Source organism: Peromyscus maniculatus, chromosome 23, assembly GCF_049852395.1.
Source record: "Peromyscus maniculatus bairdii isolate BWxNUB_F1_BW_parent chromosome 23, HU_Pman_BW_mat_3.1, whole genome shotgun sequence".
NCBI classification, from domain to species: domain Eukaryota; kingdom Metazoa; phylum Chordata; class Mammalia; order Rodentia; family Cricetidae; genus Peromyscus; species Peromyscus maniculatus.
This window is the reverse complement of record NC_134874.1, coordinates 6,911,276-6,923,816: the sequence shown is the minus strand read 5'-3', so window position 1 is coordinate 6,923,816 and position 12,541 is coordinate 6,911,276. Positions and strand designations below refer to the sequence as shown.

The 12,541-nt window shown below is 54.0% G+C and overlaps 1 protein-coding gene across 4 annotated transcripts in view; it reads right to left on the bottom strand.

Annotated features, from left to right (window-relative positions):
* Window positions 1-11,843, bottom strand: part of Pxn (paxillin) — a 53,206-nt gene extending 41,363 nt beyond the window's left edge. For 2 of the 4 annotated variants that reach the window (XM_076560542.1, XM_076560544.1), the window contains exon 1: window positions 11,569-11,843. In XM_076560542.1, the coding sequence (XP_076416657.1) occupies window positions 11,569-11,581 (13 nt within the window). In that variant the 5' untranslated portion in view covers window positions 11,582-11,843. The remainder of the gene's footprint in view (window positions 1-11,568) is intronic. The other 2 variants (XM_076560541.1, XM_076560539.1) reach the window with 2 other exon arrangements.
* Window positions 11,844-12,541: the final 698 nt, after the last annotated feature.

The window sequence follows — 12,541 nt, the reverse complement described above, 5'->3', positions numbered from 1 at the left end:
GCGGAGCCGCACAGTGCCATGAAGTGGTCATGCTGTTGTGTTCTCTTAGGGGACCACCAGAATCACATTCCCTGGGCAGCTAAACAGGCTAGCAGCCAGACACACTGACACCCACTGCCAAGGTCACAGACGTAGGGTGGAAGTTTAAACACTGAGCCCCAAACCCTAGAGGAGAGCCTAGATGATTCTAAGAGTCAGTGTCAATCACCGCAGGGGCAAAGATGCTCAGCTATCAGGACAGGGACTATGGGGTCACCTAAACTGAGAGAGAATGTGGGTACAGCATAGCCAGATCTCAGTTTTCAAAAGAAATAATGATTTCAGGTATAATCTCTTGGTGTTTGAAGTACTGGCAACTAACCTGGAATGTTTTGAATATCAGGAAGGCCAAACAACACAGGTTTACAGCTAAAACCTGACCTGTGACTTCCCACCTCTGGGTGTCCAGCATGAAAAATCAAGGAGAGCCAGCCACGGTAGCACATGCCAGTAATCTCAGCAGGTGAGTCAAAGGTAAGGAAATTATGAAGTCAAGGTCATCCTTGGCTACAGAGCAAGTCTGAAGCCAGCCTGAGCTACATGAATCTCCCTCCGTCTCACCCCAACCCCTCTTCCCCTGGGGAGGGGGCTGGCTTAAAGGGTGGTTGGGCTGAGTACCAGAGAAGACCGAGGTCACAGTTCCTTCATGGCGGTCTGCAGGGACACCGGGTGTGCCCCCTCCTTCCCCTCACTGCCGTCAGCTTCTGTTCTGCTTCCTCATTTGCAGGTTTGGGATAACTGTCTCCCACCTCAGAAGCTACGTCCATTATCTGAACAGAGACCAAGAAAGCGGGACAGGGCACACACGGGGACCAGACAATAGCTGAGGCCTCAGAGAGAGAGAGGGACGCCAGGGAAAGGAAATGAGCTGGGTCTTTGCTGGCTTGCAAACCGGAAGAATCTGGACAATAGAATCCACGTCAGGGGTGGAGATAGAAATTTGGGAGTTGCCAGCACAAAAGTTCCAAAAGAGGTCATGGAAGTAAATAAACAGGAGGAAAAATAGCAAGCCCAGAGAAATCTTCAGGGAAGCCGGGAAGGCGCCCCCCACTCAGAGAGAGGCGGGGAGGACAGGGAAGTTCTTTAGAGACACACGCAGCTGAAGGAGAGAGGACAAGAAAACACACCCACTAGGGTAGGACGCGTGTCAGCAAGTGTGTAAGGATGTACCGGGCTGGGTCAGAAACTGAGAAAGAGGAAGAGAAGGCCCAGATGAGTAGCGATAGATTGGAACCATGAGACCGCAAAGTCCACAGTGGACCATACTGATGCAGGCGGGGGCGGGGGCGGGGGTCAGGGAGGTACAACCGCAAGATGGCTCAGTGGATAAGTAGTTGATCACCAAGCCTGACAACCTGAGTTCAATCCCCAGGACCCACGTGGCAGAAGAAAAGGGAATATTCAGGCAAGGTATCCTCTGACCCCACACATTCACACAATAAATAAATAAATAAATAAATAAATAAATAAATAAATAAATAAATAAATAAATAAATAAATAAATAAATAAATAAATGTAACATTAAAATTAAAGGCATTTGACTGAGAAGGGGCCAGTAGGAGGTTCAGCAGTTAAAAGCACTGGCTGCTCTTCCAAAGGACACAGGTTCAATTCCTAGCACTTACATTGGGTGGCGGGGGAGGGGGGAGGCGCGTATATGCTCCAGTTCCAAGGGATCTGACCTCCTCTTCTGGCCTGGGTGGGCACCTCATTACACACAGTGTACATACAGACAAGCAGGGACACACACATGCAGTAAATAAAAAATAACAATAAGCCTGCTTACAAAGGGGAGTGGGGAGCGGGCTGGCCGTGGGGGTGAGGCAACCCGTGAGTAAACAAGGCGATCATTCCCTGAGGGCCCGGCTGCTGCGTGGTCAGCAGCTCCACGTTCTGCACCTCTGCACTGTTCCGCACCTCTGCACCGGGCACATTCCTCACAGCCTGCTTCCAGCAGGGTTTCTGTTGCTAGGTCAAAAGCGCCCTGGCTCATTCAGAAGGACACACCAGCACTGGGGTAGGGCAGCTCGGTGGCAGGGGGCATGCTTGGCCAAGGATCCCCAACAACGCAGGAGACACACTAACATGCCAGTGAGAACCAGGCAGCCTGAAGGAAGATCCCCGAGCTACTCGAGGAAGGAGCGTCCCAGTGGCTTCCATCCACCTTGCCCAGCTCACTCCGAGGCCTCTGATTCAAAACAGCTGGAAATATATACCCCCGAGCTCCTCAACATGAAAACGGACCAGAACACGGCTGTTTCTGCCAAGCGAGTTCTGAATAAGCTGCATTCCATTTCATTAAAACAATTACCTGAGCTCCAGCCAAGAATTACATAAAGCTTCCTCCGGGGGGGGGGGGGGGGGGGGCGCGTCCCCTCCCCCATAAAACACACATCGGGCTACTTTTCAGCCCAGCAGCATGAGGCCCTGACACACCACTTCCAGACCTCATTAGGAGGCCTCCGTGATCCCCTCCCGAGCAGCCATGCTGATGGACAAGCCTGAAGCTCCAAGACCCACCTCCTGGCATGGAAGCAGCGACTTCCTGAGGGCCTGTTGACAAGCTCAAAATGTTTCTGCTAGGCACAAGGGGCCCTCAGCTCTGCCTGAGCCGGGGCCACTAGTGCTGGACTATAGTCAATCCCCCCCTCCACACACACACACACACACCCAAAAGCTGGGGACCCAAGTGGCCCAGCTTTGACTCAGCACACTACGATACAAGTGGGAACCAAGGGAGTGGAGAGTCCAGGGGAGAGCAGAGAGACTGGAGAACCGGAAGGGCCAGATCTGTGCAAGTAAGAGCTCGTGGCCCCATGCCCACAGGCTAAAGATGTTGGCCACAGATAGTTTATGGGAAGTGAGGCAAACTCGCCCCCATCCCCACCCCTACCCCCCCACCCCACCCTCCCACCCCACCCCGGCCCCAACTCCCTTGGCTCAAACTGCATGAAGACATCCATTCCTGCTCTGAAACCCACTGGCCCAGACAACGCCTTCACTCCAAGCATCTCTCTCTCTCTCTCTCTCTCTCTCTCTCTCTCTCTCTCTCTCTCTCTCTCCCTGACCCTGTCTGATTAATGTCACACCAGCCAAAATAACACGAGCGGACTCTATACTTGCACAAGTGTGCTGTCTCTCTGTCTAATCCTGTCTTTTTTTACCCCCTGCACAGGGCACGGCACTGTGACCTACCTCCTCAGCTGACAGCATCTCCCATCTGCTTGTCTTCCCATCACCAGCTGTCCCAGGCCAAGACAAGCAGACACCAGCCAGCACCTCGGCTCTACAGCTCAGAGTCCCCCATGGAAAAAGAGGGCTTGAACTCCCCCCCCGCCCCCCCCCCCCCCAGACAGGGTTTCTCTGTGTAGTTTTGGTGCCTGTCCTGGATCTTGCGCTGTAGCCCAGGCTGGCCTCGAACTCACAGAGATCCACCTGCCTCTGCCTCCCAAGTGCTGGGATTAAAAACATGCGCCACCACTGCACTGCGTGAGCTTAAACTTCTTCTCAATACCTATGATCATAAGAGTGTCCAAACATGCTGGACAGTGGGTGGTGCATGCCTTTACCTCCAGCACTTGGGAAGCAGAGGCAGGTGGATCTCTGTGAGTTTGAGGCCAGCCTGGTCTACAGAAACTGAAAACCACAACAATGGAAATACATACCTTCCCACTTAACACTCTGCCACCCCGTGCAAATGTATGGCACACGCTTTTTACGGGCACACATCTCCATGTATAAATCCACAGACAATCGGCCCTCTGCACCCACAGGTTGCACACCTTCAGATCCAACAGTAGAGGACAGGGCAATACGACAAACCGCAACACGCTAAACTGTAAGCGCAGGACCCTTTCCAGTCCTGCCCGCCTAAACAATGCAGTATAGCTACAGTAACAAGCACTTACATCTTACTGGGTAACCTAAGGATGCTTTAAGTTGGGCGGGGGTGGGGTGGGGGTGTCCATGCATGCACATACACGTTCATGTGTGTGAGGGTCTGAGTCGATGTAGAGATCAGAGTTCAAACAGGTAGTGTCTTTTATTACCCCCCCCTTTTTTAAATTGAACACTAATTTATGGGGGAGGGGTACAGAGACACATGCCAGAGCACATGCGCAGACTTCAGAGGACGGTTTGTGAGCGGCTGCTCTCTCCTTGCACCGCATGAGGCCTCAGACTGAATTCAAGCTACAGGGCTTAGCAGCAAGCCCCTTTTCCCACTGAGCCATCTAGCTGCCCCATCTTTTCACTTTTTTGGCTTTTCATGACAGGTTTTTTTGGGTGGTGGGTGGCGCACGTCTTTAATCCCAGCACTCAGGAGGCAGAGGCAGGCAGATCTCTGTGAGTTCGAGGCCAGCCTGGGCTACAGAGTGAGTTCCAGGAATGGACGACAAGGTTTTTTTGTGTGTGTGTGCCTGGCTGTCCTGGAATTCGCTCTGTAGACCAGGCTGGCCTCAAACCCAGAGCTCTGTCATCTTATTTTTTGAAGCGGGGTATCTTCACTAAATCCGGAGCTCACTCAATGCCTAGACAGGTTGGCCCGTGAGTTCCGAGGCGGCTCAGCCTGTCTCTGCTCCCTCTGTCACAGGGCGGCTGTGAATCCACCAAAGCGAACTCTTCACACCCTGAGCCGTCTCCCCAGCCCGAGGTGGTTTCAATTTTAAAGTTTACAGGAAGGGCTTGGGGCGCGGCGCAGTTGGCAGAGCACTTGCCTAACTGTTCAGAGTTCTAGGCCTGATCTCGCTCGCTCTCTCGCTGCGTCAACTGGGCGGAAGTACTCTTGTGATCCCAGTACTCGAAGAGGGGGCAGTGAAGGCCAGGGGACCCGGAGTTCAAGATCACTGTCTCACCTGCTACGTAGTAGGTTCGAAGCCAATCTAGATTACAAAAAACTCGTCTTTAAAAAAAAAAAAAAGATTTGGGGGGTGGGGGCTGAAGGAACGAGTCACCTGTGAAGAGCACTGGTTGTTCCTGCAGAAGACCCAGGTTAAATTCCCAGTACCCGCATGTCAGCTCACAACAGTCCACTACTCCAGTCACGCACATGATACACAGACACACATGTGAGCAAAACACTCATACACCTAAATAAGTGCAAAAGGAACTTTTTTGGAAAGAGCATATAGGAAGTTCTGTATACAGAGAAATGAGTGTTCAAGACTTTAATATCTAGTGGGAAGTAAGTGTTGGACCAATCAATGCCCTACAGATACCAAGGTGTGTGTGTGTGTGTGTGTGTAAATATTTGAATTCTTGGTTTGGGTTTTAATTTTTGTTTTGTTTTTTACTATATCATTTAAAACTAACTTCAGAGCCACATGTGGTGGCGCACGCCTTTAATCCCAGCCCTCGGGAGACAGAGGCAGGCGGATCTCTGGGAGTTCCAGGCCAGCCAGGACTACCGAGTAAGACCCTGTCTCAAAAACAAAAAAACAAATAAATAAATAAGTTACAGGCTTCATGACACTTCACTCCCCCTTTCTCTTGCCTCGAAGAAAGACGATCTTCTCCCATAAACCACAATACCACAACCACACCAGAAATAAGCATTTAGGGCCATCTTCGAGGGAAGACTCGGCCACTGGGGCTGTGGTAGGCCTTCCCCGACGGCACATCTGCCTGCTCCTGGCCCAGTGTCCAAAGCCTCCCTAGGGAGGCCAGTGCTAAGCCCCACTGGTTAGGCAATCAGTCAGCTGGAAACTTATCAGGATATGAACGTATACTGAGGCCTGATGTGAGTCAAGTGGATGGAAGCCTGGACTTGGTGAGGAGATGAACCTTGACCTTTCCTTTTCATGAGTTGCTCAATCGACATTTCTCAGCTTTTTAATTCTCTTGTTCCTCTTCCCACCCTTTCTCCTATCCCCACAGGCCACCCTCCATTCTCTTCCTCTCCTTAGTGCTTTCATTTTCTTTTTGAGGCTGGGTCTCAGCACGGAGCCCCAGCTGGCCTGGAACCTCCCTCTGTAAACCAAGCGGAGCTCTGCCTGCCTCTGCCTCTGCCTCTGCCCCCTGAACGCTATGGCTGGCGGCATGTGCCACCACATGAAGCCTACCCTGGCATGTTCAACAGCTTCTCCACTAGAAATGGTCCTGTTCACATGATCGACAGAGCGTAGACCTGAATGAAGACTAAGGACGCACCGTGCAGGGCAGTGTACGGCTGTCGGCACATGGAGAGCTGCCGAGACCTTCAAGACCTATCGACTTCTAACAGCTGCGCTCTAAGCCCACAGCTCTGCGTCAAGGGGACAGACAGGAGACTGGACAGGTGGCCGCTGAGAGCAAATGGACCCTCCGTCGATCAGCAGACATGGCCACCAATGCCCTTCAGCTCCCCCAGAGCACAGAGTCCCCGACAAAGGGCAAGCGGGACTTAACAGACCATGAAGGGAGGGGACAAACAGAGAAGGTTTTTGGAGCCAGGTCTGGTGACACAGGCCTACCATGCCAGCTAATCCAGAAACTGAGGCAACAGATGTACATATTCAAAACCAGTCTAGGCTAAGGAATGAGTTGAAGGCCAGCCTGGACAAAGCAGGGAGCCAGATGTGGTAGCACAGGCCTTTAATCTCTGGGAGGCAGAGACGGATGGAGAGCTGGGAGTTCCAGTCCAGCCAGAGATATGCTGAGAGACCCTGTCTCAGATGGATGGACGGACAGATAGATAAAACTTTTAAGAAAGAAAGACAGAGAGAGAGAGAGAGAGGGAGAGAGGGAGGGAGGGAGGGAGGGAGGGAGGGAGGGAGGGAGGGAGGGAAGGAAGGAAGGAAGGAAGGAAGGAAGGAAGGAAGGAAGGAAGGAAGGAAGGAAGGAAAGAGAGAAAGAGAGAAAATGGTATGATAACAGTAATTTCTGCACTACGGTCAGTGAACTCGGCTTCAATTCCTGATCCTGCCTACCACTCACTAGTTAGAGAACTCAGCCAAGCAGGCTCACACCATGCTTCAGTTTCCTCCTTTCGAAGTGGGTAGCAGTGAAACTACTAAGAGTAAGAAGAGAACTTACTTCATGACCACCAGGGCTGAAAGAACAACAGACGCCCAGCAGTGCCCGGATGTCAGCACAAAAGAATGTCATGCCAAAGAACTCTCGACACGTGGTTTCTGGTGGTGAGCCTCGCCTTTACCCGCTGAGCCAGCTCTCCAGCCCCTATGTGTGGTTTGTAAAACAGTGTTTGGAAATGTCACAGAGAAGAGTTCTGTACCCGTGGGGTTTTGGCGGTGGTGGCACACACCTTTCATCCCAGCACTCTGGAGGCAGAGGCAGGAGGATCTCTGTGAATTCAAGGGCAGCCTAGTCTACAGAGTAAGTTCCACGACAGGCAAGGCTACACAGGGAAACCCTGTCTCAAAAAACAAGCAAACAAACAAACAAATAAATAATAAAAATAAAAAGTATTCTGTAAGTGAGGTATGGTGGTACATGTGGCCCTTGGGAGACAGGGGTGGATCTCGGTGAGTTCGAGGCCAGCCTGGTCTACATAGCAAGTTCCAGGACAGCCATGGTTGTCCATAGAGACACTGACTTAAAAAAAAAAAATCGTGTTCTATAGATATTATTTTTATTAATGAAGGCACTGAGCCCAGAACAACAGAGCAAAAGGCTAGAGTGATGCTGGGAAGAAGTTCTTCAACACCTCTGGCCTTGAAACAACGTAAAGACCTACAAGAGGTTCCGCAAAGGATGGGGACCTGGGGAAGAGGTCACTCAGGGCCTCAGCAGTCACCCTTGGCCTGTGTTAGATCCCTCCAGTCAATGGCTGGCCCAGTCTCTCCGACACACGGCCATCCCTGAAGAAACTGAAAAGAAGAACACTGGCATGCTCCCTCCAAAATCCACCAAGCGCAGCGTGATCGGGCCATGCCCTGCCCAAAGCCCGTGGCTTCCCATTCCACCCGCGCTGGACTTATCAGAAAGGCACCTGCCTAAGAGTCAAACACAACCCAGGGTTTGACTCCAAGCTGGGCCCCTTCCTTGCATGCCCCTTGCAAATCACCCACCAGGAGGGTACCACTGCTCCATGGTTAGGCGCTGCCTCTGCCACAGCCCAGAGGCTGGGTGACCTGGCCCAGGCCTGACACACAGAGGTACCACATACGGCCTAGCCCTAAGGCCAGGCTTTCCATGGAAACTGGGAGGCTCTGTAGCCCCGAATGCCCCCAGGCAACTCCCTTACCCCCCCAGGATCACCCCAAACACAATGAGGCACTGTTTTCTGCTGAGAAGTTGAAAGGAGACATGACCAGATTCCAGCAGACGGGACACTGCCAACAGCTGGCTGTGCCCCACATTAGTGGATGAGAAGGCAAAGAAAGCGATCAAGCCATTTCCTGGGGACCTCCCGGGCCAGCAGCAGAGCAGACATTTTAAAGGTAATGATCAGTTCCTCGGCAGCAGGCCGTTGGGTTCACCCCGTGATTAGTACCAGCTCCTACGACTTTATAATTAAGACAACCAGGTCCAGAACCGGATCAGTCTAGCTTCAAACCCCAGCTCTGCCACAGAACTTCTCCAGCTCAGGTTTCTCCATCTGTGAAGCTGAGATTTAAAAAAAAAAAAAAAAAAACACCTCGCTCTCAACAGTTGTAGTAAAAAAAAAGAAAGAAAAAGCGCTGAGCTCAGTGCCCGTCTCCTGTGGAGCGCCAGGGATCACTGTCAGGCCGCACTGTGGTCACGGCCTCCCCAGATACATTAAGAATGTGAACACGGGGAGAGAGGAGAGCCAGGGCAGAAAGCAGAATCAGAGTGCATCTGGGTTGTGAGAACTCTGTCCAGGAAACTCCCGGCCAGAACTTGAACAGAAGGAGCTCCCGACCACACCAGCCTCTAAAAGCTCTAATGAGAAAAGCCACCAAGCAGCCACCCGGCGGCACAGGGCGGAGAGAACACACAGAGGAGGGCAGGACACACTGTGTTTATGTTTTTTTCTGCCCAAAGAGCTATAAATTTGTAACTTATTAAACAGCACATGGCGATTCTCTCACTGGCCACTACGCGGAGAGGGGGGGGTGCTCCAATTTATTATTTATTTGTTTTTTTTTTTTTAATCCTTAAGCCAGCAAACAAAGTTATCATGGAAGCTATGCACCCCGTGGCCTTGCCACAGGGAGACCACCCTAAACGATCCCCCCTGTTAAGGGACCAACCGGGACGTTCACAGCTGAGATCTCTCTAGGGAGACGAATAAAAACAAGAGGGCTGGCCATCGTATCCACCCTAACTTAGGAAAAACAGCTGACGGGCAGTGTGCTGAGCAGCCATCCAGACAGCTGACCGCCTGGGCTCAGAAGCAAATTCCTCTGCCCTCCTGCACACCCATTCCCCCCCCACACACCTTAAAAAAGCTCTGGTCAGCCAGGCGTGTCTGGCCCCCTGAGAGCTCAGACTGAGGAAGGCGGGCAGCGCGGATCCAGTCACCGGAGAGTCTACAAAAGGCGGCAGAAGTCACAGGTGGCAGGCTGTCCCTGCTAAAACCCCTCCTGCCAGAGCCTGCTTGCCCCCTTCCTAGGAAGAAATGCACACAAGAGTGGAACAGGGACCGGGCTTGGAGGTGTTTCTTGGCTCTGCAGCCTCGGGTCAGAGAGTTAACCTCTCTTGGTCTCTGCTTTCTCAATTTGGTAAAAGGAGGCAGTGGTGGTGGTGGCAGTGGCCTCGGGGTGCTCTCACAGGATGACGGTTTTAAGGATGGGGCGAATCCAGGCATGGGTAAGCACTCCATAAACGGCACATTTCGATTCCGACAATTCCCATCTGCCAGACACTCTCTTTCCTTTCAGAGACAAGCCAGTGTTCTGGCCCTAAATGGGAGGCCGTCAGAAGATGGGAATTCCGGACTCTGCAAACTCTACAAAGACTTTCTCAGTCCTGCGAACAGCAGAGGGACTGTCCAGAACCAACAGAGCCCTCCCCGGCGTGTGAGATGCCGTGACTCCGGCTCCCCGGTTCCCCGGTTCCCACAGGGAAAGACGCACTGAGACTTCCAGGTACCTGATCAAAAAGCGCATCGCCCCAGCCAGCCTCCTTTCAGCTTCGGTATTTTTATGTGGAAAAACAAAAATTAAAAATACCTGCCTGGAAGCTATGCCAGCCTTGAGTGCAATGGGAATGTGGATGCCAAGCCTGACCCAAAGGCATAACTATGCTTGGCAACGATCCCACCCTGCGAAACCAACAGGACCCAACACCATCCCCGGCTCCGGGATGTTTCAGGGGCTCCCTGATCCCACAAGGCAACTGCAGGGAGGCAGTGAAGTCCAGCGCCTACAAATGATCCATCTTAACTTGGAGCCCTGTTAAGGGCTGCTTGAGAGAGGCCCCTCGGTCTTATCTAGTAGTGAATCTGCTCCCCAGAGCCAGGGACGCCGATGGCACCAGTGGTCACACAAACCACCCACAGTCCAGAGAGAGAAGACAAGACTCCTACAGAGCAGGGAACTCACTCCATACATACCTCCTCAACTGAGGGGCCCTAGGAGAGGGAAAGACAAGGGGATCCTTCACTCTGGGATGCACAGGGCTGAGGGCATCCCTAGATCTCTTGCATCAATCCCCACGGGTTTGGAATCAACTTCCAGGAGAATCTTTCTTTCCTCTGTCCTTAACACCAGACAAGCGTGGACTGAAAAGAACAGCCTCCAGGCTCCAATAACATGAGGACAGTGAAACTCTGTTCTGGGCATCCTGTCCTCCTTACCCGGGAGGCTTCCAGCAGGCCCGACGCTGGGGGTGGGGGACCTTGCCAGCTAGGACACGTTCAGAGATAGCCATACCCTGCGGCCCATTCCTCTGGCATTTCATCAGGGTCTGGGAATGGTGGGTGAGAGGCGGGAGTCATAACCCACCCACCCCTCCAACTTGCCTTTCTAAGTTTAGACTTGAAGGGGAGAAGGGCTGGCCTGGGAACGAAAGGCTGGTCCACACTGGTCACTAATACAGTCCGTAAAAAGGGGCGACTAGACATGTGGTGGGGGGTGGTAGTGGTGGGGGGGTCTATGCAGTCGCCTGGGACACTTGTCATTCGAATGGGGGGGTGTGGTCCTCACAAGCTTTTCTGTCGCCTGTGATGTGACACGGGTGGGCACTGGAAAGGGGCTGCAGCCCTGGCACGAGGAGAGGAGAGGAGGGGTGGGGGGTTGCCTGTCTGCAAAGTGGGAGGGTGGCCTGGAGGGGAACAGCAGCGGGTCACAGGGAGAGGGGAACAGCCTCCGAGATCGAGTCCCGCAGGCAGCCGCTCGGGGGTGGGGGTGGGGGTGGGGAAGCGAAGTGAGGGGTCCCGCAGCCGAGGAGGAAGGAGGTCTGCCCCGGGAAGCGAGGCGCCTTCCCCCCCCCGTGGCGGACCGGGCGGGTCCTTAAACCCAGTGTGGGGTCGTGGGGTCCTCAGGCGAGGCAGCGAAGAGCGGCTCGCACAGCCCCGGGCCGCAGGCACCGCAGCCCCGCCGGGCGCCAGGGTGGGATCGGAAACCCCAGCGCCGGCTCGCGGCCGCCGGGCCCCGGCCGCTCCGCCCTCCGCCTCCCGCACTCACCGAGATCGTCCATGGCCGGTCCGCAGACGCCGGCCCCCGGCTCGCTGTCGCCCTCGCTGACCGTCCCGGGGCCGCTCCTCGCCGACCCGCAACTTTTCCGTCTCCAGCCTCGGCCCGGAACGGAACCCGCTGCCGCCGCCGCCACCGCCACTGCCGCTGCCTCCGCCGCCGCCGCCGCGCGCGCCCGCGGCAGGCTGGCCACGCCCCCGCGCGCACGCTGGCCACGCCCCCGCCGCCGACCCCGAGCACGCCCAGTCCCGCGGGGTGGGGGGGGGAGTGGCCGATGGGCGTGGCGGTGGCGCCCCCTGGCGGCTGAGTGGGCTGGAGGCGTCTCCACGCCATGAATCTGAGTTGAGTCTGTCTCGCTCAAAGTCATCTGAGCACCGAGCTTCAGACCGACCTACAGACGTGTCGGGGTCCCGCGGTGAGAACCGGATTTGTCCACCCGTGCATTTATTTGAGTCCCAGGAGGTCACCTCCCAGGAGGATGAAATCAATCGGCAAGGCCTGGAGCCCGGGGACGTTCCTTGGGTTGCCCTCTGTACTGATGGCGGCAGTGCAGGTCAGGGTCACTGCAGGGCAGGGACCCAGATGCCCAGACAGGGTCTCTTTGTAGCTCTGGCCGTCCTGGAACTTGTGACCTTTGTGCCCTGGTCTCCTGACTGCTGGGATTAGAGGTGTCCACGACAAATTCTGGCTCCAGATCCAGTACCTTGGAGGTTATGAAACCCTTAAATTTTACCTTGTTTTTCCCCTTAACCCTTCCTAGAGACTGCCAAAATTCTGCCTAGAGCAGAGATACCCCACATTACAGTAAAGCGAAAAACTACCAAAAAGCCATCCCCAGAGCCTGGCGCAGTTGCCCAGGGGGCTCTGGTCCCCTACACTTAGCAACTGTGAGATAAAAGCTAGACTTGAGTCTGGCATGGTAGTTCAACCCTGTAATCTTAGCTAGACCGAAGACTGAGGCAGG